The 26,414-nt window shown below is 45.4% G+C and overlaps 1 protein-coding gene across 7 annotated transcripts in view; it reads left to right on the top strand.

Moving 5' to 3' along the window:
• The window catches only part of LOC138525572 (uncharacterized), a 1,145,196-nt gene that overhangs the window by 241,501 nt on the left and 877,281 nt on the right, over positions 1-26,414 (top strand). For all 7 annotated transcript variants that reach the window (XM_069635615.1, XM_069635611.1, XM_069635616.1 and 4 more), the window contains exon 5: positions 11,598-11,699. In XM_069635615.1, coding sequence (XP_069491716.1) covers positions 11,598-11,699 — 102 coding nt within the window. The remainder of the gene's footprint in view (positions 1-11,597; positions 11,700-26,414) is intronic.

Genomic DNA, 26,414 nt, shown 5'->3' with positions numbered 1-26,414 from the left:
TTTGCTTGAGGTATGCTCCCTCCTCTGTCATCAACACTTGCTTTTGAATTTCTGCGCATTGTGCTGGGTGTGGCACCCAGCAACACACCAATGCGCATGTCGGCCCAGGCTTCTTGAGCATGATAGGCTGCCACTGCCAGCCTGCTTCATATCAACAGGCCCCGTTGCCCTGCCCTGAGAGGGAGAGGCTCAAGAGTCATCCCCGGGTCAGCCCTGCCCTGCCCCCCACCCAAGGCAGGCAAAAGAAAAATTGATGTAGAGCCCACCCCCTATTACAGGAATTGTTGGTGTCCTCGAAGAGAATATGAAGCTGCCTGGCTGGCACCAAGCCAGTGGATGGCTGGGGCACTGGCAGCACCTTGACTCATGCTATTGATGCATCAAGAAAGCAAAGTTAACACTTATTAAGTGTTAACTTTTCTTTGATGATATTCTCCGACTGACACTGTGTGCATTCTAATCATAAATACATCAGTTTGCCGCTATGCAGCGAGCTGTTGAAAGGCTGTGTGAGGCAACGTAACAAGTACAACTTCAGTTACAAAAATCCAGCCCAGCTCCATTGATATTAATGTGGCCCATAAAACCGGCCCCAGAGTGGCTTATAAAATCAGCCCAAAGGCCATCCAAGGTCCATTTTGATTCAGCAGGTGGCAGAATGGCAGATAGGCCAGTCCGCCCCTGATAATATTTCAGACCTGTAATACAAATGACATTACATGCAGAAAAACCACACGGATGCAAGGGGAAAACTAACACGACCGATGAGAGGGAAAGCGCTGTGATTTTAAAGTGTGTAAGCTACTGGCTGGTTGCTGGTGCTGGAGCGACCCAGCAAACAGCAGACAGCACACTTGAAGCACACTTGGAAATGCATGCGTGTGAAATGCGCGCTGGCTGCTGGTTAAGTAGAAGCTTGTCCTCTGAGGGGGCGGGGCTTCATAAAATATCTAAACAAATAACAAAAAAGATAGTGTAAATCACAGGCGCTACTAAAATATTCCAACAATATACCTAGAGCTAGTAGTTGTGCATCTACAATAATAAAGTCCAAGTCCACGTGAAAGCAAAAGGACCTTCTCTTGTTTGCAGTAAAGTAGGCTATGTGGATGGCAAAGGGTGAAGGAGGGTACTGAAGAAAGTCCAATCATCCAAGGAAAAGGCAAACAAAGGCAGAGAAGGTTGAGGGGTTAAAGTGGGTTAGTAAGGGCCTACAAACCCAGGTGGCACGAGGACGGAGTAACGACGGATGGTGCACTATTTGGCAACAGCAAGGCGTCATAAGGTCTGTTCACTGTGTTAGTTCCAAATCATAGGGAGAAGGATTAGCTTCTAATTATCAAGGTAGTCAACAAATCGGGAAGTTCAGAGTCACTCCACAAGCAGCAAGGTAGTTCATAGAACTAGGTAAGCAAACAAGAGGGCAGATCCAAAACAATCTGATGGACAAACAGTTCGGGTCAATTACCGTACGGGCAGCAAAGGAACCAAATCACAAGGCAAAGGAGTCTGGAGTGGAAAGTTCAGGTCAATTACCAGGTGGGCAGCGAAAGTACCAATTCACAAGACAAAAGGCAATCCGAAAATAGTAGAACACAGGATCGTAGCACAGACAATGTGGCAGGTAACAAAACTGCACTAACTTCAGTCAGAAGCGTGCATGCCTGTGTCTGGTTGAACTTTATGGTGCTTAAGTAGGCGGGCCGTGCGTGTTGGAGTGAACGCAGCCGGTCATGTGACCATTGGGAGCCACAGTCAGCACTGAGGTGGAACGCATAGCTGCGGCGTGACATCTGCCTGTTTTGCGAGCGTCCAGTCGCTACAGCAACCTCCAAAGCTGTGAGAAGGGGAAGGCCCCTAAATGGAAAACATGGGTCGACCACCCCCGCCTGGGGGGACACTGGACACGATAGCAATAGCACTGTGGCGGGGTCATGATATTAGCTTCCAGAAGCAATGGATCGCTTTAAAGAGGTATACAACAATACAGATGTATAATGGAGAGCTTTTCAGAGGTAACATCAGAACAGATATACAGCGTGGGTAGGATACAGAGGGGCACATCTGTACCGAATAGTGGGGTGGAGAGGGGCTGCCAGTGTCTAGCAAGTCAGGTGGCGTGAGGGGCAACGTGATGGCCTAGGTGTTGAGTAGGAGAGGCTCCTTGAAGAGGTGGGTCTTGAGTTCTTTTCTAGCAAGACGAAGCGGGGAGACAGTGTAGGAGAATGTGTTTTTGGTAGAAGATACCAGGTTTTCCTAAAAGTACAGCAAGCATCCCGGTATTACTTGAATCGGGTTACCTGGGAATTTGCTATGCTAGAAATTGTATTGTGTTTTACTAAAATATGGAGTTCTCCTTGGTTAGAGAAGTATAGAGCCGCTCTGGATGAAATACTCACATTTTCGAGTGCATGGGGGTGAGTCTGATGCTGACACGGAGGAGATTTCATAGTCTTGGGGTGGTGGCCGAGAAGATGTGTTTTCTGGTGCTTTCCTTTTTGCAGTGGTGGATTTTGCAGCAACAGGTTAGAGTCAAATCCAAAGGAAAAGAAATATAGTGATGAATCCTGAGGTGTTGAACTGTCCCAGCCAGTAGCTGCCAGCCAGATTGAGGTGATTGCCTGATCAAAGTGATGAACATTATGGAAGGGTAAAGGCCATTATCAACCAGTGCACTGCTCCATTTAGGGCTTCATCACCCTTAGTACCCAGGGTAGCATCCGGGGGAACTCAGCACCAAGTTATTTGAGGATGAAGGATAGCCAGGTGGAGCTTGCAGTCTGTTTTCTTTAACCAGAAAGAAAAAAAAACTACTGTTAAGATGCCCTCCTGGAAATGGCAGCGAAGATTTTTGGCACAACCCCTCTTCCATTTTCATGGTGGTCAACAAAGCCAGCATTGAACTCAATGCTTAGTGGACGTCAATGAGACAGAGGTAAAGGCAGCATCAGTGTGGTGTGTTAAGTGGCATGTATGTTTACAATTATGAAGATATTTGATGCCGGGGAAGGGAGTAGGTAGAGCATAGAAAAGGCTCAAGGTGCAAACAACTTGCTCTGAATGTGGGCTGAACCTATGGTCCTTAATCAGTAACACGTCATGCAATGGATGGGATGCAGAATAACTTTTACATCAAATAATCAGACTGACTCAGGAAGTTGGCAAAGTCTCATTCAACTGTTTTATTATCAATTGTCTAAAAGAGGGAGTTACAACAGACTTCCGATCGTATTCTCTCAGTGCAAATCACACAAACACAATCTTTATACTAAAAATTCATCATAAGTGATGTCATACTACATGGCAAATAAGAAAAACCTATGGGGGTTGTGGTTGGCTTAAAGGGAACATCTAATTACACTTTCTATACTGGGACGGGTTGTGATAGGACATCTACTATCAGGTGGACAAATTAAGCCTGCCTCTATTGCAAGTCATTCTCAACACTTATTAAGTACACAGAATCCTATTGGTTCTTAAACTATAAGGCCCTTTGTTATGTGGCCTCCTATAATTGATTGGCATGCTCGTGCCTTGTCTGGAACATTTGTCTCACTAGCAGCACATAAACTCAGACCAAGGTGCCAGGGGTGGACATGACTTTTGCTTTCCATCCAATTAGCCCCACATTTCTCATCGGCCATGCCTTCTGCCATGCAGACTGTCTTTGAACTTGGCCTTGCAGTAGTTTCTCTTCTCTTGGGAATAAAAGGGAGTATGGGTACACGCTTATCTCAGTTCTGGTCGGCATGCCCATCTCCTATTTCAATCCTTGGTTCACGTGACAGGAGACCACAATTCAGCCCATTTATAGCATTTAAGTGTCTTGAATTATTAAACTTGGCACGCATGGTGTTCTTTCCTTGTACTTTAATCAAGGGGTGATTGGGCTTCTTGCGTTTTCTGCCTTTGAGAACAGATAACCGTTGCTGTGTCTGTACATTCATTGAACGGCTTGTATTTTCTGAAATGCGTCACACACACATGCAATCTTCTCTTTGCATATGAATGTTCACTCAATCCCTTATTTCATCATCAACTTCTATAAGGTACATGCATCTTCTTCTTCTTATCTTCTTAGTGTGTCACTATCACTTCTTTTGACGTCACCAACTTCTCTTTCTCTCATTTTCATATTCCTTCCAGGATCTCTTCCAAGAGACTGTCATCCCTTTGGCCATACATCTGGTATGTTTTTCTTAATGGATACCTTTTCTCGAACACTCGTCGCGGTATGGTCACAACTCCTGGTGTCAAACAAGGTACAGGTTCAGGCTTCCAACATATCAGCAGTAGGGTGTCGGGACTTTCTGCAGAGGCATTTGGCTGTTCCTCTACAGGGCTTATACCGGTAGGAAAAGCCTATGATCTGAGCTTCTGATGGGTTATGCACACACATTTGTGTACCAATGAAAAAAAATGCTTGCTCTTTTCCTACTTTAGTTTTCACTATTTTGACAGGTCTGGTGAAAAGTAAATGATTCCTTCTGTACTTTCTTGGAAATGGAAGGGAATGTGGCGTTACCTCAGCAACCCAGATAGCACCATCTTGTTGATGCAGAGACAAATGTTTTTGCCATTGTGGTAGTCTACATTTTCAACTAGGTGCTGAAACTCAGCTAGAAGGTCCTCACCTTCACAGGTTTGTACACTGAATGCAAAGTGAATCAGCTAGAGAACAACCACTGTGCTGCACCTGAGAAGCAATCCAATCCCAATTTCTTTGGTTAATATTTTTACCTGTAAGCTGCTGTCCTCATCTTTGATCACCAGTTGAAACTCATATTTTAGTTATATTAGGGTTATGTGCCTATATTAGTATATTCTGGTGGCTGTGCAATTGAGCTGGGGTCCGGACCTGTGATGTGGAAACTTGTCTGCAGGCATGCCATTTAATGTTGTCCTATGGTCTGTAAGAACTATCTCTCCAGTGATAACATCGCACATTGGACAATCTCTTCTAGAATTCATGTATGTTTCTGCTATTGATTTGATAGACTTCAATTTTGATTATCTGTTGGTATATATAAACACGAGGGCAAGTTGTAACAAACACATTTTAAAATGTTTCTTGACTCGGGCACAGTGAAGTGGGATGATGGGGAGTTTTGCAATCCAGTTTCTTGGAAAGATTGTTTGGCCAGCAAAGTAAGCGTTCGATGCACAAGCAGGGTCATATTCAGCTTATGGTGCTGATGTGTGGGGAGCTGGGGATAGAATCTCAGTGGAGACAGGGTGGGAGAACATGTTTTTGTAGACGATACCAGGTTTGCCTAATAGTACTTCAAGCATCCCAGTTTTACTTGAATCGGTTTTCCTGGGAATTTGCGTTCTCCTTGGTTAGAGAAGTATAGAACCGCTCTGGCCGAAATACGCACATTTTCGAGTGCTTCAGCCACTACGCTAGTTACAGACTGCTACTCTTGAACATAGTAATTATTAAGCTCTGGGACAATCTAGGTTTAAGCAAATAAGCAAAAACACCAGGGCACACCTATGTTTTGGAAAAGGATTTAACAAGATGTGTTTCAAGTAACCTTTTTGAAATTAAAGAATGTTTGAGGTGCGGGGGAAAAAAACTCAACCTTGGCAACTAGGATGGATAAGTGAGAGAATAAAGTGTGGTTGTTCCTAGGGATTTAGGAACTCCCGTCCCCTGCGCACTATCCAGTATCTGTGGAGCAGATCAGAAATTCAATGTTTTTATATATATATATATATATAACCAATTTCATAACATAAAATGCAATCCGTAGTTCGGTTGGTTGGGCAGTAGGAGTAAATACCCAACTCACAAGATTTATATCAAAAACAATCAGCAAATTTATTTATACAATATTTTTAGGCCCAACGCGTTTCGAGTATAAACTCTTCTTCAGGGGCAAAAACATATTTCACAAAGTTCTAGAAATAAAATAGAGAAAAATACATCTTAGTATAACTGCATATACATTTACCTGCATATTGTACATTACGATTTCAATGCAATCATTCATTACAGTCTCAGTTCAATCCTACATAAATTAGATGCAAGATGTAACTCGTTTAGTGTCAAGTATGTCCATCCAGAATGGTGATATTAGAGAAATGCAGTCAACTATTTTTTGCTACAGTAGAATCACTAGTGAGGGAGTCGTAATATAATCCTCTGACCAATCTAGTCTGCAAAGAGAAATAGTCTATTCTTGAGTGGGGGTCCCAAGAGGTAGATCATAATAAAAAGGATGGTAAGATAAGATATAACTTACCAACTATCGTGGCAACATAGTTGTAGAGAAGGGTAGTCCAGGGTACGAAAAGCGGATGCTTTGGAGAAATCACTCGTCTCTATGTTAAAGAAGAAATGGAACATGTGTAAACAACTGAGTAAAACTGAGTGGTAGTAAGAGACGGAGAACAAGTCTCTACTTACATCAGGTGCTGAGTAAGTCATAGAAGATGGATTAATGGAGGAGAGGGATCTCTCAGAGGATAGTACACTGCCCGTTCAGCGGATAAAACTAGTCATCTGTAGAGGGAAAGTGGAGATTAGACAGAATGCCAAAAGGAAACGGAGCGGGCTGGCAAGATTGTCAGAATACGCCCTAGAACTTACTTGATTCGGTACAAGGAATCCGTCGAAGGAACCATGGTGAACCACATCCCGCAGCTGGAGGATGCGGCTCACTCATGGCGGGCCTTCTTAAATACCTAATTTAGGAGTGACGTATGAAGGAACATGCACGTCAGAAAAAACGTCTGCCCGCGCATGCGTGTAATTGGCTTTTTGATAGGAACACGTCATGGATCTGACGACAAGGGACAGCCGGCGTCAGAAATCCATGTAAATAATATAGCCGCGCATGCGCGAGATGGAAATCAGACTATTTAAAATGAATAGATTCTAAAAAAACACAAAAAAATTTGAAACAAAAATCAATCTTATAAAGGAGTGCAGCAAAAAGGATGAGCAAACCGCACCCATATATTTGTGGAAGGATGCCGTGCAGAAATCTATGTAAATAGTATAGCCGCGCATGCGTGAGATGAAAAACAGACTGATTAAACACTATAGAGAAATGTTAGAGAAAGGATGCGCAAAACAAACCCATATTATTCTGAAAAGAGGGCGAGGAGTCTCTCCGTCTTCTAAGTGTCTGTTCGTAAGAAAAATAGTGTACCATTGGCAATGGTTACAGTTTGTTGGAAGCCAGGTGGTGGAGGTTTGGGTCCAGACTACTTCAATGTAAAGGATGATGCCATTCACTTTATTTTTAGATGGCCACTTTTCCTTAGGGCGAGGATGTGCTGGCTGGGTCTGTTTCTATGAAATTTTAATGACCTTAAATACAACTGTAAAACTGTGTCATTGCTATTTCTTTTTATAAAAACCAAAGAAATGGTGGCCTACACAACACATAAAGTTACAAGAACATGTTTCCTAATGTGGCAGGAGGGGTGAGGAGTATTAGTACATTACTGATTGCATTCAGATAAGCAGAAAATAAAAGGATTTCAAGAGAATATATTATTGATGATATATTCAAGAAACACATGAAGGGTAAGTACTCAAAATTAAAAAGAGATCATTACAAACAGTAAAGTGACCCCGATGGGACACAAGACACCAACTTAAAGTAGTAATCAATTATTTACAGGTAAGTAACAATCTTCAATACTTTAGAAAAGTTTAGATTAGTTTGAAAACGTCCTATAGTAAACGACTGGACAAAGTAAACAGGCATAGAATAGAACTGTCAAAGGTTACCAACTTTGGAAGGGAGCACCACAGTAGCCATGTAGTGATAGGGAGAAAGGCCAGGGTTATAAAGGAGGAAAGGGTAAGAAAGAATGAGTGCAATAGAGAAGGAGAGGAGTAGCACACCAGAGTAGGGTGAGGTGGGCGGTGGAAGTGAGTTCTGATCCAAGTGGAGAGTGGCAAGAGCAAAATGGAATGATGAACAATGAGAACATGAACAAAGGACAAGAAAGCCGAAATGGATGTGGCCTAGACCGGGTGACTATGTTAAGAGGGAGATAGCCGGTTCACAGGATGAGTCAACGAGAAGGGGAAAGCTAAATTCAGAGATTTGACAAATGTTTAAGAATGAACAAAGGAGTAGAGATTGTGAGTGAGTCTAAGAGAGAGACACCTAGGTCACAGGATGAATTAAGGAAAAGACACAGAAGCAAAGTTGCAGGAGATTTGATAAAAGGGGAGTAGGATGGATGGGATGATGGCGAGTGTGCCATGAAATAACAGCCTAGCCGTACAATGTTTCACAACTAGGCCACATGAGTGCAGAAAACACGGATGGTGGCATACTGGAGGAGCAAAGGTCAGTAATACTGGAGCAGGTGAGGCAATTAAGCTGAAAAGTGTCCTAGTTGAGTGGGTGGAGCAAGAGGGAGAGAAGAAGAACACAGGGGCACTTGGGGTCAGAAGGGAGTGTAAGATGTGAGTGCTGGTAAACGATTGAAGAGAAGACTGGAGGACATTAAACTAGAAGGGTGACCTGGTTTAGGGAAGGAGGCAGATGAGGGGATCCCCGAACCAAGAGATCAGTGCACAGGTGGATGGTGCAAGGGGCTTGAGGAAGACCAAAGCAAGATGCAAATGGGCAGGATAACAAAGAAGATAGGTCATAAGTAGAGTGCAGGTTATAGAGCTGTAAATAGTGAGAGGTGGGTGTGGGTGAGCGGGTCTGGTGCTCAGCGGATGAAAAGTAAAGTGTCTGTGAGGACACTGCAGTGAGTGTATGCAATTAAGGCTAGATGCTAAATGGTGAATAATCGGTGAGGAAAGCAGTAGAATATATAATTTTGGGGGTAGGAAAAAATTAGTTTCATGTGATTTCAAACAAAGTAAATTACAAAGAATGCTGTAATAACGAAAATGTTATAACGAAAAATATCCAATTTCTTATTTTTATTTTATTTTGGGGGGTCCCCCCACCAAAGTCCCCGTTTTCCTATGCTTGTAAATCCTCCCCAACCCACTCTGCACCCGTTTTAACCCCTTACCCCACCCCATATACATTTTAAACAAGAAATTGGATATTTTTCGGTATAACATTTTCGTTATTACAGCATTGTCTGTAATTTAATTTGTTAAAATCACTGCATGCCGAGGAAATGGGATGATGGACAAGCAGTGGTAAAGGTCAGAGGGAGGTTAGGGAGGAACAGATAGGATAGGTGGCCTGTACAAGGGGAAAACATGCAAAAAGGAGTGGGGCAGGTGATCAAGAGGATGGAAGTCACAAGAGAGGGGCAGTTAGGAAGAAGGAGGGGCAAGGAGTAGAGGTTGCTCCAAAGGAAGTGAATGGGAGGACGGAGAGGTGGAAAGTTTAGGTTTCAGTCTTGGCTGATTAGTCATTAGGAGAAGCAAGGGAGCAAGAAGGTACAATACTTGGTGGTAAGGGAACCAGAAAGAGAACAATGTCAAGGGGTGAAGCGGACATTGAAGAAAGATGCCTGGAGATGCATTATGGGGAAGGACATGTGTGATGCACGTTCAGGACCAAAGGAGTCCACTAACCAGGAATCTATAATAAAGGCATATCGTAGTTAGAGATGCCATGAAGGTAAATACAAAATTCAATGAGGGATAGGGAGCAAAGGTGTGATGTCAGGAGTTGTTGGTGCCCAGAAGAGGCCTGTCTGGCAATGCTATAAAGGGAGGTTAATGGAGGGTTTTGGTGGGTAAGACTGGCAGCGTTTTGGGCCAAAGTTCAAGTACACAGTATTGTGAGTGCTCACCAGGGCTCAGAGGAAGTGATTAGGGAGGATCCCAAGGTCTGGGCACATGCACACAGGCTTGCGTTTGCACGCTACTGGTGCACCCACTGCGCGTGCCTGCTGCATGGATGAGTTTCCACCTAGCACATGTAAGTGGAGCACTGCATCAATCATCACCCACTGACAAATAGGGAAGCAGAACAGACTCATTTATGGGCACCTCTTAGGATGGTAGAGTCTTTAATGGGGCTATATGACCCATCGCGGGGGGCTGACCCTGTCGGTAACCGCCCGCTGCCCAAGTTAAGGGCCCGAATGAAGCGAGGGTCCCTTAACGCGGGCACCGGTGCTGTTACTGACTGGGTCAGCCTGCTGCCGAGGGTAATGTCGACATTTATTTATTTTATTTATTTGCATTTATAAAGTGCACAACAGCCCTTGGGCATCATGGCGCTGTTACAGAAGGCTTACTTAGTTGCATAACTGCTAGCAGAAAAACATACATGTTGCCTAACCCCCAGTTGCAGGGCGGCAGCAGCAGCATACAAATGCAGATAGTCATTTTAGGTGGCACAAACATGTTGCCCCAACCCCATGTTACAGGGCGGCAGCAGCATACAATGCAGAAAGTAATTTTAGGTGGCACAAACATGTTGCCCAACCCCATGTTACCTTTTCTCACTTTCCCCCAGAAGATCACTGTCTCCAGAGCCCTGCTGTTCTGGCTGGACTACTGCAACCTCTTTCTCAGTCTCCTTACCTCTACTCTTTGCCCCCTGCAACTAATCCAGAACACGACTGTGATATTTATCCTTGGCCTCAAGCCCAGGGACCGTGTCTCTCCAGCCCTGAAATCTCTCCACTGGCTCCCGGTGGCTGCAAGGATCAAGTTCAAGACCCTCGCACAGAAGGCTTTCTGGGGCCCGGGGCCTGCACTACATCCAACCCTCTCTTCCGAAATACCTTCCTCCTAGAGCCGTCCGCTCAGCTACCTCCAACTCTTTGAGGGTCAGACTAGGCTGAGAGTGGGGGGTAGATCTCTCTGCTCTGAAGGTGCCTCCCTCTGGAATGGCCTCCCTGTCCCTCTCAGACTTGAGCCAGACCACTTGAAGTTCCAGAAGCAGCTCAAGACCCTCCTTTTCTCCTCTGCCTTCTCTCTCTCACTTCCTTCCTGACTTACCTGTCTGCTGTGCTGACTGCTCGCTTGTCACTCTCAAAGTCTCACTGGGTATCAGGCTCTTCCATGACCAGTCTTTCTTGCACTGTCTCCTGGCCTACCGCGCACTTAGGGGCTGTAACGTAACCCCTATAGCCCCCCTGCCTCCTTGAACATACCCAGGGCTGTGTTGCCCTGGCTGCACTTACTCAGAGTCATGCAGTCCTGATTGCACATTACCCTACACTCTTCCTTGCACTTCCGCCTCTCCCTGACCCCTACACTTCTCTTTGTCGCACTTGCACGATCTGCATGACACAAGGCTTAGTAAGATCATTTGTCTTGCCGTCCCTCTGTCTTTCCTCCCTTGTCTTGTGGTGCCTAGAAACATTTTTGTAGAGGCACGTTATAAATGCCATATCATATTATATCATATGTGAATTGATGAATAGGGATGTACAATCACACTTAACTCATCTGAAGTTCTTTACCTTCATACAAGTAGCCACATCATGCAAATGTGTAGGCTTCTGAGGTAAATTTGAATAGATTTATGAAGAAGGGTGTTAAATTAGTGTCAAACAGAAATGATTACATTCAGACTAACCCTTGGTAAATGTAATGCATCAACTTGACCAAGTGCGAGAATCAAAGTCATGTGAATCGCGAAATGAGGAAAAAGAAAATGGTGAGAAGTTTTTCCGCTCTTTCCATTCTTTAGAATTTCAAACTGTCGGTCGACACCAGACATCGAAATGCTCAGACGGAGTCACCGAACATGTCTGTCCAAAGAGACCTTCAAGAAGAGAAGCCGGACATCAAGGTACAGAAAATATCTATTACCAGATACAAGATTGGCTATTAACATTGCACATATTCGTATATTTTTGTACCCAAGAAAATGCATGATTTTTGGGACTTTCGCTATTTGATTCTCAAATTCACAAAACCAAATCCTTCTCTTTTGCACTTATATAAATGTTCAGTGCTGTCCTAAAGTATACTGCACATTCCTAAAGCATTCTGTTTATCTTTTCGAAACCTTTTTACACATTGTTTAAACTACAGTGTATCGTAAATACTATGAACGAAAATTATGTGCATTTTCAATACAATTTGAAATTAAGAATTGTAGCTTTTTGCTTAGGATCAAAAATCTAAGTGCTTGAAACTTTGAAGGGCTGGTGCCATGGTATTTGAACTCTTTCAGTTGAAATGGGCAATCACTCCTTGGTTGGAGCGGCAGGGGATGGGAGGAGGGAGATGACGGCACACCTGTGACTCTGACATACGAATTGCACTATTGTTTCTCACGTGTTCGTTTAGGGTTCAGTTTCCCTGCTGTCTGTCTTTGTTTGTTCTTTTGAGCAGCGCCCAATAAACCTGCCTCTTGATAATTTACAGCCCTATTGATACAGAGAGAAGTCACAGGGCAGGGCTGACTTTATACACCTTCTCCCTAGAAACACACAGGTCTTCACAAGCTAAAAAGGCTGTACCACTTTAAGTATAGATTTGCTGTCCAAAGACAGACCTCTAACTCAGGGGGTTGACCTATCACAGCCATAAGTTACCCTGCTTATGTATGTATTACCATTAATGGAGTACAAGGTGGGGCTCATGTTATGCAAAATCAACAATGAAATAAGGGAAATTACACATAGAAATCTGCATTTGAAAACATAATAATCTATGAACCATACATCTGCCTCCCCAGCGGAGGTCCTTTATCTATGGTGAAATGAATAAATTCTTATAATTCCTCATAATATATTGTTTGTGTTAAAAAACGTGCTCTGGGGATACTTCACCAACTGTCAGGGCTTAAACCTAAAATAATTATGTACCATTTTTTTCCAATGCCTTTTTGTTATTGAAAACCTAAAAATAAACCAGATAAATGCATGTTGTTGGTAACGTATGCTGACAGGTTTTTCAGCCGCAGGCAAGGGAGCCCCAAACATAATTTTGAAATGGGCCCTGCGCATCCTAATCCAGAGCTGAAACCTGGTGTTGCACAGTATCAAAGAGAACCAACAGCCTTGATCTTTAGAAGATTGTGAGGATATGTGTGTTGAATCTAGTGCTGGCACATTTAATTAGCAGGCATGCACGTTAATGAAGACCCGGAGCCTGTGCGTAGCGTGTCAACACCTTTAAGACTAAACGGAAACTGACGAAACATTTGGCGGTAGCCTCGCCTATCCATGTCGAGCCTAGGCGCTCGCCATGGACAGAGGACTGTGTCCTCCCTTTGGCACAAAGGATACAGACACTACATCTCGCTTTCACTTAAACAATAAACTTCTGTCTTCAACCAATCCATCTTGTGGGTCTTCGTATTGTTCTTTGGAGGGACAGAAAATCCCTGGGAGGTGATCAACCCTTTCACTGTCACTATTGTCTGTGTCCACATCAGCGTCCATGACGTAAGAACATCTGCCGGAGTCATCATCAGATGAAACACTCCTTTCATTCTGCAGTGTTGTTTCACTTTCTAGCTGTTTGAAAAACGAGGAGTTTCATGTGACCATACCTTGGGGACTTGCTGCTGTCACCATGGGCCCCTTCATGTAGGTGACTGTCATGGGTTGTGTACTGAATGCCAGTGTCTCTTTAGACCCTTGTTCTTGATGCACAAGCACTTGATCCCTGATGCATACTTCTGGTTCTTTCGCCCTTCTCCTTGTATCTTTTTCTTTGCTCTCTCTGTCCTTTTGTCTCGCCCTTAGTTCTCTGTCGGTGGTTGTTTCGTTTGTGCTAGAGTGGGAGATGTTGGTTCTGACAATTCTGCCGAACATGAGTTCTGATGGACCCACTCCTGTGGAGCTGTGAGGGGTCTTCCGATAGTCCTGCAGTAGATTGCAAATCGCTTGCATGAGCGATCCTCTTGTGATATGACATATTTGCAGGATGCGTGTTAGATTGGCCATAAAACGTTGCACAGTGCCATTCGCCTGTGGCCATAACGGGGTATTCTTTCTGTGCTGAAATCCTAAGTGTTCAGCAAACATTCTGTCATGTCGGCTAAAGGGTGGACCAATGTCAGATTTTACGACTGTTGGAATGCCGTAGTCAGTAAAAGTTTTGTCTAGAACTGGAATGACTGCCTGTGCTGCTGTGGAGCGTATCAAGTGCACCTCTGGAAATCGTGACATCTATCCATGATTACCAGGACAAGCTTGCCGTTGGGAAGAGGCCCACACATGTCAATTTCCACTTGACTCCATACCTGAGTTGGCATGGCTGTCATCTTTAGGGGTTCTGGGAATGTGCGGGGAGCAACTACTTTGCATATTGTACACTTCCCCAAGGTTTCTTCCACTTTCGTGTCCATTTGGGGAAACCACACTTTGGTTCGCAGTAGTCGTTTGGTGGTAGCTATTCCCCTGTGTCCGAAGTCGATGATTGGGTCCTGTAGTGGATATGGAATCAATATCTGGTCTTCCTTAAGCAACAGACCTTCCGGGGACAGCAACAGGGAATGCTTCAACAGATAGAGTGTTCTGAGGTGTTTTTGTTCTTGCTCTGGCAGGATCATTTCCATTTGTTTTGCATCGTGCCATCTGCCGGAATGTACTCTTTCCTTCACTATGGAGAGGACCCGGTCCTTGTTTAGGTCGTGGAGTATTTCTAGAATGGTGAGTGACTTGGGAAGTGCGTTGGTGATGATATAGTTTACATATTGATCAGCCTTACGAGATAGTTATCCGTCTTTAGCAGGCAGAGGGTATCTTGATAAAAAATCGTCCGGGTTGTTATCTTTTCCTGGTCGGTGCAGTATTTTGAAGGAATATACTTGGAGGAGGAGTACCCACCTCACAATTCATGGGGGCATATTTGCTGTAGATTTTCCATAAATGGTCATGAGGGCCTGATGGTCTGTGATGATGGTGACATTTTGTCCATTCAGAAATAGGTGATAATGCTCAAAAGTCCACACTACAGTTAAACTCTCTTTTTCTGGATGTGAGTATGCACACTCTGCCGGCCATAGGCTGTGACTGGCATATGCTACGATTCGGTGTGATTCTGAAGAACAGGAGCCAGGCTTCAATTGTCAATGATTACCCCTAGGCCAACTGGAATCGCATCAACTGTCAGTTCTGTTTTCAGGTTTGGATCGTAGTACGCTATGCACGAGGCCGATGCGATTCAGTGTTTTATTTCCTGGAAAGCATCCTTGCAGTAGTCTGACCACGCAAACTCTTGTCCTTTTCCTGTGAGATGTCTCAGCGGGTTGCTGTTGGATGCAAAGTCCTGTATATATCTGGTGCAGTAGCTAGCCATTCCCAGGAACAAATGGATGACTGAGGTGGATTGCAGCGTAGGTGCTTCTACAAGTGATTGAACTTTTTCTGGGTCAGGTTGGAGGCCATCTTGGGAGAAAATGTGCCAGAAGAATTTGAGCGTTGACTTATTGAGTATACATTTTCAACATTCATGGTGAAATTTGCCTCTTCCAGTGCCATTCACACATACCGCAATGCGTCATCATGAGATTCCTGAGTGGAGCCAAACACTAGGATGTCATTACTGTAATTGAGACATTGCGCAACATGCTTAATTACCTGGTGTATCTCATTCTGGAAAATGTCTGCGGCCGAAGACACCCCAAAGCTGAGTTGATTGTAGCAAAATAAACCCATGTGGGTGGAGAATGTGGTTATCTATCAGGATTCGGGATGTAACTCAAGCTGATGATAGCCTTTATTAAGATCTAATTTTGAGAAGACTTTTGCTCCATGTAGTAGGTGCATCAGGTCTGCCATTCTCAGTGAGGCATGCCTCTCTCTTTCAAAGGCTGTGTTTGGTGCCCTCATGTCCACGTAGATGCGGATGCTTTTCCCGTTTTCCTTCTTCGGGACTGGGACGATAGGGGATACCCATGGTGTAGGTCTGGTTGCATCCTCTATGATGTCTTGATCTAGGAGAGCTTGTATTTCGTCCCCGACTTGCCTTTGGATGTTCAGTGGTAATCCACTGTAATGTTGCGCCACAGGCTTAATGTCGCGATTGATATGCAATGTTTTCCTTTGAGCCGGCCAAGTCCTTTAAATAGAGCTGGGAAGAGTTTTTGCATCATGTCTTTTGGGCTCGTCGTATATGCTGCCATTATTTGGTACATGATGTGTACTAGGCCCATCTGTATAGTGGACTTGAAGCTGAGGATGCTGCCACCTGGTTCTTCTCCTTCTATTACGTATATCAATATTTTTGCTATTTTGTCCTTGTAAGCGCAGGTGGCCTTGAACATGCCTTTACATTTTAACAGTGTGTTTGCTCCATACGGATACATTTCAATGTCGCTGTTTGAAGCGTTTTTTTGTATTTGAGTCCTTGGTATGTTGCCTCGTTCACTACATTCACGGTTGCCCTGGTGTTGACCAGCAACTCTAAGGGGCTGACATTAAGTTGCAATAACAGTGTTGGGCTATATTCTGTCGCCATCATGTTTCCTAAGGCATGTACATAGCCTTGCTTGCGATCACCTCTGGACGGCGATGAGCCTGATGCGTTCCGGCGTCTTGCTGAGACTCCATTAAATCACACTTTGTGCCTTGTGGATCTCTTTTCCGTGATTTCAGGGGAGCGTCTTCTTCGAGATTCATCTCTCCTGTCTCTTGTTTGTCTGGCTCTATGTGAGGATTCCCTCCTCCTACTCGGAGATCAATGGCTTCTGCTTTTCGGTGGTGTCAACTGTCTGGAGCGGGAGCTGTCCCATCTCCTGCTTGACCCACTATGGTTCGTAGACCTCTGGTAGTATCTGATATTTTTACAGATGGACTGGAAATGTTTTTCACCACCGCACTTGTCGCATATGTGACCGATTGCTGGGCATGGCCCTATATGCGGGAAATTGTAGCCGCACCTATAGCATTTCTTTTGGTTTTTATTACTGTCTTGTTCTGCTGCCCACATCTGGCATAGTGGCGCAGAGGACGGTGTCTGCGTGATTTTAATGTTTCCTAATGATTCGTTTTCCATGGAGAGAGCGATGTCCACTCTGGCCAATGTAGTATTTTCTCTAGTGACCTGGTCCTCTGTAGTATTTTTTTTCCGAAATTCTGCTCACTTGCACTGAGCAATTTTTTTTTTAGTGATTTTAGTGATTTTAGGGCTTCTTCAGTCGAGTAATGTTCAAAGTCACAATATTTCACCCTTTTTCTCATGACAAAATTGTCGAGAGTTTCCCCTTTTTCTTACGTGGTCGTATGAAAAATGTGGCGCTCATAATCTACGTTTCGCAGTGGGGTGTAGTAGTTGTTTAGGGCATTGTTATATCCGCCTTACGTCCCGCTACGCGGTGACGTAAGGCGCACTGAATAAAAGCCCTGCCCCCGAGCAGGAAGGGCAGTTCCAGGGCAAGACAGCAACGCAGCCACGTCCGTGTCTTCATTGCTCCCGCTGGAGCTGCGCAGCGCGGCCTGGGAAGCCCAGGCCCTCAACCCTGTTTCCCGCCAACGCATCGGCCGGGAACAGGAACATAACATTGGCGGATCATGATAAGAACGGCGCACGCAACGCCCAACTAATTAAGCCCTCGGCAGGGGCCCAATTTTTGGAAGCACGGTGGGGGGCCCAACCCCCACCCAAAAAAAAAAAAAATATAATTTGTTTTTCTCTTCTATCTTCTCATTTTCATTCCTCTGTGCCTCCATGCATCCCTCAGTCCCACTTAAAAAAAAAAACAAAATAAAAAAAAAATAATAAAAAAAAAGGGTCTCCAACTAGCTGGCACACACCCAGCAAGGGGGAACACAGTGGCCCAACATCAAATCCTGAAGGCCCGGAAACAACTGGCAGGCGCTGTGGGGGCCCACCCAATGAAAAGAAGAAACAGGCAAGAGCGTAAAACCCATACCACCACCACATGACGGCGGAACCAATCTGAGCTGCACATACCAAGGTGAGGGGACATTGCAACACGTGCAAACAGGCTATCACCGGAGCCACGCACCATGGCAACAGGAAGCTCAACTCTCAGGCCCAGCATGCCCTCCAGAATGGCTGCAAATCTGTCACCATCCACGCCACACGCACGCCCACAAGGGGGAACGTCGATCGCACTTGGCCCTTTCGATCCCTACACTGACTCGTCATTGGTTGGCCCCCGTTGGCAGCTGTGGTTGCAGAAATTTGAGATGCCCATGGATTGTAAAGACATCACTACATCAAGGAAACTGAGGTCGGACCTCCTACTGAAGGTTAGGGATGAGGTCCTACGCATATACAACTCGCTGGCAATAGCTGATGGCCTTGACGTCTACCAACAAACCAAGGACGTGCTCACGGACCACTTCATGCCCCAACTCAACCCCGATTATGAGACATTCATATTCTGCACCACCATTCAGCTTGAGGACAAGACACTGGATTCCTACCACACCAAGCTACGGAAACTCACAATCTCATGTGAATTCACCAATGTTGAGAAGGAAATCCGTCGACAGATCATTAATGGGATGCACTCAGAAAAGCTGAGGAGGATGGTGCTCAGTGAAAAAGGAATATCTTTGACCAGAATCCTGGAACTTGGCCGCCAGAGGGAGTTGGCACATGCCAAAGCAGCGCACGTGGGTACGACCCTGCAGAAACTCCAACCTGCACTCATGACGGCAACGGTAGCCCAAATCACAAACCATCAATACACAAGGGAGGAGGCTGGCGGTAACAACACACACTCCAGATGGCAACCAAGGACTCCTGGACCCACGGAATGTGGGTGGTGCGGAGGACCTCGCCATGGCAGAAGCAATTGCCCAGCCCAAGGCACCACGTGCACGGCATGCGGCAGAAAAGACCACTACGCCAAGGTTTGCAGATCATCGGGGCTGCCACAACCCCAGAATCCCCAAGAGAGGACCCCAGCCTCAGCAAAGAAGAAGAAACAGGCCAGTGCTCACTGAGTCGAGACTGCAAATTCATTGAGCGAAGAGGAAGGGGACGATGTAACACAATCCCAACAAGGGGCCGCAAACGAGCAATGAAAAAAGGAAAGAAAGTGTACCTGGTCTCAGCACTGAACTATGGTGACACCACTCCCAAGCGGAAACTAAGGAGGCGGAAATGCAAAATAGCTATCCAAGAACAAAACACGCAAATGACCATAGACACGGGGGCATCCGTAAATGTCATGCCGCTCACCAGATTCGGCAAACTACAGCCCCCATCAGTCCTGAAAATGACGGACACACTGCTATTTGCGTATGGGTGCAAACCCCCACTGCTCATAGTAGGCCGGTTCCGGACCACACTCAGCAAGGGTGACAAGTTGCTACAGTCCAAAATCTATGTGGTGGATGCCGGATTCGAGTGTCTACTAAGCGGAGATGCAGCGGAGGACCTTGGTCTCATAAGTTTCATATGCTAGATGAACGAGTCACAAGACGTCGACAGCATTCTCGGGAGATACCTGAACCTCCTCAAGGGGATTGGGTGCCTGAGAGGGAAGTCCATCAAGCTGCACATTGATGAGTCTGCCCAACCACGGGCAGTACGACACCGAAGAACGCCATTTCACATACGAGGGCAGGTGGAGAAAGAGCTCAGGGCACTCGAGGAAGTGACAGGACATGTCACCCATGGTCGTCACTAAGAAACCCAAACAACCCGGGAAAGTGACAATATGCATTGAAATGCGCCTCCCCAATGCAGCAATAAAACGAGAGTGCCACATCACACCAACCCTTGATGAGATCGTAGCAGACCTCACAGGCTCCAAGGTATTCTCAAAGGTCGACCTCAATGCAGGGTATCACCAACTGAAACTTCACCGTGATTCCAGGTGCATCACAACATTTTCCACCCACATTGGCCTAAGTAGGTACAAGCGGCTCAGCTTCGGGATCTCCTCTGCAGCCGGAGTATTTCAGCAAACGATCCAGGAGGTGATACAAGGCATCCCAGGGGTATTAAACGTCAGTGACGACATCCTCATACATGCAGAGAACAGGGAAGAACACATACGACGGCTCCACATGCTACTCACCAGGCTGGAGGAGGCAATCCACAAGGACAAGTGTGAATTTCTAAAGGGGTAGATCTCGTTCTTTGGGTACATCTTTAACAGTGCAGGCATATCGGCGGATCCCCAAAACATCCAAGCTGCTTCACCTCCCATGTCACCAACAGAAGTACGCAGTTTTCTTGGAATGGCAACCTACTGTGGGAGGTTCATCCCCAATCCGGCGACGCTATCAGAACCGTTGAGAGAACTCACAAAGGCCAGCACAAAGTGGGCGTGGGGCCCTGCATGCCAAGAAGCGTTCGAGAAAATCAAGGCATCACTTTCAGCAGACACCACCATGGCATACTACAATCCCACATTATCGACCGAACTGTACGTTGATGCCAGCCCGGTGGGCCTAGGAGCCATCCTCATACAAGTGGCCAACACAGGAGAGTCAATGCCAATTGCGTATGCCTCACGTGCCCTGACGCCGACGGAGCAACGGTACTCCCATATTGAAAAAGAAGCAATAGCAGTATTGTGGGGCTGTCACCATTTTCATCTATATTTATACGGCCAATAATTCAGGGCCTACACGGACCACAAACCACTACTTCCCATCTTCACCGGATCATCCTCACATCCTCGAGCCAGGAGAGGGAAATGGCTACTCTGCCTACAACAGTATGACTTTGAATTAGCATATCAGCCAGGCAGTGGAAACCTAGCTGATTTCCTATCGCGACACCCACGAGCAGCCACACCGGGGGAAATACACACAGGGGAAGAAACGGAGTAACACATTTGCCAGGTGATACACACAATGAAGCCAAGCGCCATCAGTATTGAGGACATTGTAGAGGCCACGCAAGCTGACCCGTGCTGTGATCTAGTCAAAGGCACGATCATATCGGGGAATGGAGGTCCTTCCTACGGAACATCCACAATCGAACGGCTGAGGCAAAATAATTCCTAACTGGCATCTTCGCAGTGAGACAAGACCTATCGATCACAGAAGAAGGGCTCATTCTAAGAGGGACCCGCATCGTCATCCCCACAAGCATGCAGGACAAAATCGTGGCGTTGGCACACGAAGGTCACCAAGGAATGGTGAGAACTAAGTCCCGGATCAGACGCCGCGTCTTGTTCCCACAGATCGATGGGAAAGTGGAGCAACTGATTAGCACATATCTCCCATGCCAAATAACAGGAGTGCCACCTTCTGGAGCCCATACTATCAGTGGAGCGAGGGTCCTCAAAATGGGACGCCATCAGCATAGACTTCTGTAAGATCCAAGAAGGCATACACCTATTGGTGGCGATCAGCGACCACTCCAGGTATCCAAAAGTCGAAATCGTGACATCCACGGTGGCGGAGGTGGTCATACTAGTGATGGAGAAAATGTTCGCCACTCACGCCCTCCCAAGGAGGATTCGGAGCGACAAAGGCCCACCATTCCAAGGAGAGGAGTTCAGGAAGTACCTAACCGAACTCAACATTCGCTACCATCACATCATGCCAAGATGGCCGCAGGCCAATGTCGACGTCGAATGCTTCATGCGAACAATAAACAAAGTCCTGCGCCTGTCGTGCGCAAACTCAAGCCCCTGTAGAGGGGACCTCTACAGATTTCTGAGGAACTACAGGGTGACTCCCCACAGCACCACGGGCATACCGCCGGCGGTCATAATGTTTGGAACCATCATTAACTCGTCCATCCCGCATCACCCGAGCAGAAGCATGGACACGTACGACAGGGCACGCACCAAACGGAGGAGAACCACGGCCAACGAACACATGAGAAACAAGAGGAACGCCAAGAGGTCCCGATACCGAGTAGGCGACCAAGTGGTGATGGTGAGGAACCATCCAAGTCCAAACTAGACACACAATATGACTCCGTCCCGTGGACTATAACACAAAAGCACAGGACCATGATAACAGCCAGGAGGGGACAGAGACAGGTCACTAGAAATGCATCTTGGTTCAAATCAATCCCAAAAGACCTATGAACAGATGGTGCACCGCAACACGAAGAAGAAGAGGACCAACCAAGAGAAGATGAGAGCATCCACCAGGAAGGCGAGATGTCAGTTGAAGGCAGAGCAGAGGATTTGCTGAGTGAACCAGTGCTGGGTGAGCCAGACTATGAAGGTGAGCAACATGAAGGGAGTCAGGGGACAGCACCCAGGGGTGGACGATATGAGCTAAGAACTGCGCACCGGCCCCCAGCCAGGATCAGAGACTATGGGGTCATTGCGACCCTGGCGCTAAGCGTTTAACAGCGCTGTAAAAGGCTGCGGCGCCGTTAACCCCTTAGTGCCTTACTACAAGGTCCCTTTGCGGGACCCGACCTGAACGGCTGGCCTGGACCAGCCGTTAAAGTAGGGACCCGCAAAGGGACCTTGATGGCAATTACGGTACCCCAATTTGCGGTACCGTAAATTGCCACCTTCCCCATTCCCATTGAGCCCTATGGGGCGAAAATGGGATTGGGGAAGGGCCATAGAGAAAGGGGGAATTACCGCCCCGCCAACCTTGGAATGGGGTGGTAATTCCCCCTTTCTCCATGGCGGACTCCGGCATGGACCATGGTGCTAATAGCACCATGGTTCAGCGACGGAGTCCTAATGAGGGCCCATGAGTGGTAGAAGAACAGCCTGAGTGACTACCGAGCTCACTGTATGAGACACTACCCATATTGCATTGTTTTGTTAATGTTTTGGTTAAAATAAAGGAGGAATGTCATATCCGCCTTGCGTCCCGCTACGCGGCGACGTAAGGCGCACTGAATAAAAGCCCCACCCACGAGCAGGAAGGGCAGTTCCGGGGCAAGACAGCAATGCAGCCGCGTCCGTGTCTTCATTGCTCCTGCTGGAGCTGCGCAGCGCGGCCTGGGAAACCCAGACCCTCAACCCTGTTTCCCGCCGACGCATCTGCTGGGAACATAACAGGCATCAATAATACCTTGAAACGTAGTGGTGGAGCTTTGTGGCTTTTCAAGGACGATGTCACAGACTTTTGGTTTTAATGAGTGTAGGAATATTGCCCTGAGGCAGCGCTCTTCCCTCACCCCTGTTGCATCAATATATATTTGGAGTTCCTATAGCCATTGGTTCCACCTTGGCGCTAGATTGCTGGTATCTGTGATGTCGAAGTGGGGGACTGCCTGTAGTTGCAGTGATTCATTTCCCCTTTCTGTCCTTTCATGAGGTGGGGATACATGGGATGGGGAGGCTTGTGAGGAGGAGCTGCCATTGCCTCATCCCCTGGCATGTTGTGATGTCTTTTTTACTATGTTCACTGAGTTTGGAGGCACAGTGTACGCAGATCCCCTTCATGAGAGGAAGATTACAGGCTTGAAGAAACATGTGAAGCATGTGCCAATGTTACTATGGCAGGCAGGTGCATATAAAATGGATTGCAGAATTGGAAGTGCGTGGAGCATGTGCCAGTGGGGGCGCGCAGGTGGGTGCAGACAGTTCCAGCCACGTGCTTGTAAGTGTGAACGTGCGCACAGGCTATACCTCAATCACTGGGAAAATATGCCACGGTGTAGCAGCACGGGGCGTAATTGCAGGCAAATGAGGAGTTGCTAACTCACTGTAAGGCCTTCAGGCGTGTCGGCGGATTCCTTTCCGGGTCTGCCGGGACTTTAATATGAGGATGTGGGACAACAAATAGGAGCTCTGTCGAGAGCAGTGTATGTTGCCAGAGGATTGGAGCGCTGGAAAACGTGTCTTCTAACGTTGCAAGCATCAGTTCTTGAGAAACTCGTCGCCAGTGTTGAATCTAGTGCTGGCACATGTAAATAGCAGGCATGCACATTAATGAAGACGCAGAGCCTGTGCGTTGCATGTCAACACCTTTAATACTAAATGGCAACTGACGAAATATTTGGTGGTGGCCCTACCTATCCATGTCGAGCCTAGGCGCTCGCCATGGACAGAGGACTGTGTCCGCCCTTTGGCACAAAGGATATAGAAAGAGGAGACTACAATGTGTAAGATGAAGTAACAAACAAGCAGCACACAGACCGCAATGCCTGCTGCCAGCCAATAGTAGTGTTGAAAAAGCCAATTCTATCACAAAAAATCTCTGATCGCACTGAACCTGCTTGCGAGTGATTAACAATCATGAAAAAACAAATCCAAACGGATTTGCTGTGTTCCAGAAATTAATTATTTATTGTTTATCTGTTCATTTTAAGTGTAGGATGAGTTTTACATTTTGATTCATTTATTAAGAGTAAATAAACAACCTAATATACAGCTCTGTTTTAACTAAAGGTGCTGTTTGATCACATCCATTATGTCTTTAAGGGAACTCAAATTCAAATCATTTGAATGTTTTTGGACTGTCAGACCCAATAAATAGCTTTCGATTTGGAACATTTTAATTAAAAAGAGAAACCTCCTAAAAATATAACAAGTTGTCTTTGCTTTTGAAAATTACAAAACAAAGTGGATATTGAATGCGTCTTTCATGCCTTCTGGTCTTGATCAAGATGCCATCTATACCATACATATTTTATCTGACACCCAAGAAGGCTTTTGTTGAGGCCTAGGTACAGATGAACAATTACTAAATCTCTTCTTGCAGATTGATAAGTATTATGATGCCAAACAATGGTATATCTTCCTTTACTTCATGTATTCCTCATCAGACTTTGACCGAGCTGACAGATCTCTTCTTTGGGAAGTCCCCACAGAAATTGGTATTTATGAACATGTATTGGGACCAGTTGCACAACTTTATACTGGGAGCACGGACCAAGGGGAGAACAAACAAATTCGTTTTCTGAAACACGTAGAGTATGCAAGGAATGCGTAATTGCTCCCTTGCTGTTTAATCTTTATCTGAATGGATAAGATGCTCACTTGAATTGTATAAATACAGATGTACCAATTGTTGCTGGGAGGTGCATATCATGTTTGGCTTACACCAATGATGTTGCTTCGATTAGTAGAACTCCGATTGCATTGCAACATCTATTGGATTGCTAGAAATCTATTATGACAAAAACAAAATGTCTGTTAATATAGCAAAGTCAGATGTAATGGGTTTTCATGGAGGCATGACATTTTTACATTGTTAACACTCCTTTGTCCGTAATTATATTTTGCCTATTCTGGTGTCAAATTCTCACGTAATCATCATTGGACAAACTTGAAAGACGTTAGGTTAAGATGAATATAAGTAATGCAAAAATTTTACAATTTCTCCTCTTGATATGCAGGCGATACTTTGACTCCTGCCGTGAATGTTTATGAAGACAGAGCTTGCAGAATGGCAAGATGATCTACTGGTGTTTGGCCATATCTTGTCTAGAGACGATTGGTGAAAAAACTCCTAAAATCTCTTTTGGGTTTGAGAGGCACGTTGGCTGATGAGCTACTTACTTTAGAAACCAACAGATTCATGTTATCTCATAGCTTGGAGTTAGCTCTGACATTATTATGGGCTTCTGTCTGGCCCAATCATTAAACCCTGCTAAACAAAAGTAAAATATTTCTAATGTTGTGCTGTTGGACAGAAACAATACACCAAGGTGGCTCACGTACGTGAACAGTATTTTATAACAGTTGGGCTTGTCTGAATTGTTTTCTGACACTACAGAATATCTGGTGGCACACGCTCCTCACACAGAAAATCAACCAACCGGCTTGAATCACAACTCGTCCGCAAAGCGAGGACCCACAAGCAATCCTTCTCTTGTCATGCACCCACCCACTAGAGCACGATCTTGGTGTCAGTTTGGAATGCCCCCACAATTCTCTAATTTTTCAAATTTCTCAAAACATGGCTCTTTCAACAACACCTGACCGAGGACTAATTCCAACAAGCTGCTTTACAAAGGTGTGATTGTCATTGTATGCAGGGTGCCAGTAAGTAGACTTTAACTGACAAAAAGCTATTTTAACTTTATCTAAATCAGTTCTGCCAGAATAATTGTGACCACACTGTGATTCTCACACAACACAACACAACACAACACAGCACAACACAATACAACACAACACATGTGTTGCAACACATTATTCATTAAGGGTAAAAACCTTGATCTTACTAGTGAGTGTGATTTTGTACCTGAATAAACCAATGTGAAGTTTTGATTTGATTGTAATTTGGATATTTTATCTAGAAAATAATATTTATACAACTATTTCAAAAAGTGCACTTTACTCCCTGTCATGAGGTTTTTGTATATTTGATGGAAGCAAATTATTTAGCTGTATGTTGGTGTTGCAAAAATTATTTGAAAGCAGCCCTGGGCATTGAACCAAAACAAGTCATGAATAGCAATAGCAAAAGCTAATTGGTGTTCAATTATACATTATGAAAGTTATTATTGTAGAGCACAATTTATGTTTTTGTGATTTGAAGGTATATTTGTGATGTCTTGCCATTCGGCAAAGGTATAGAAGCCCTGGCAATTAAATTAATAAAATGATAGTTCCATCTCGGAAAGTGAAATCTGCTGATCAGATTATTTGTGTGCTGCTACATCAGTATCCTGATTTGCAGTGAATGCCTTATCAGTGGCAAGAGCAGGTTCAGAGGTCACAGGTGCTCATTTGACA

The sequence above is a fragment of the Ambystoma mexicanum genome, chromosome 7p (assembly GCF_040938575.1).
Source record: "Ambystoma mexicanum isolate Mex_15411 chromosome 7p, UKY_AmexF1_1, whole genome shotgun sequence".
Lineage (NCBI taxonomy): Eukaryota > Metazoa > Chordata > Amphibia > Caudata > Ambystomatidae > Ambystoma > Ambystoma mexicanum.
Note: the sequence above shows the minus strand (reverse complement) of the source record. Positions and strands in the feature narration are given on the sequence as shown.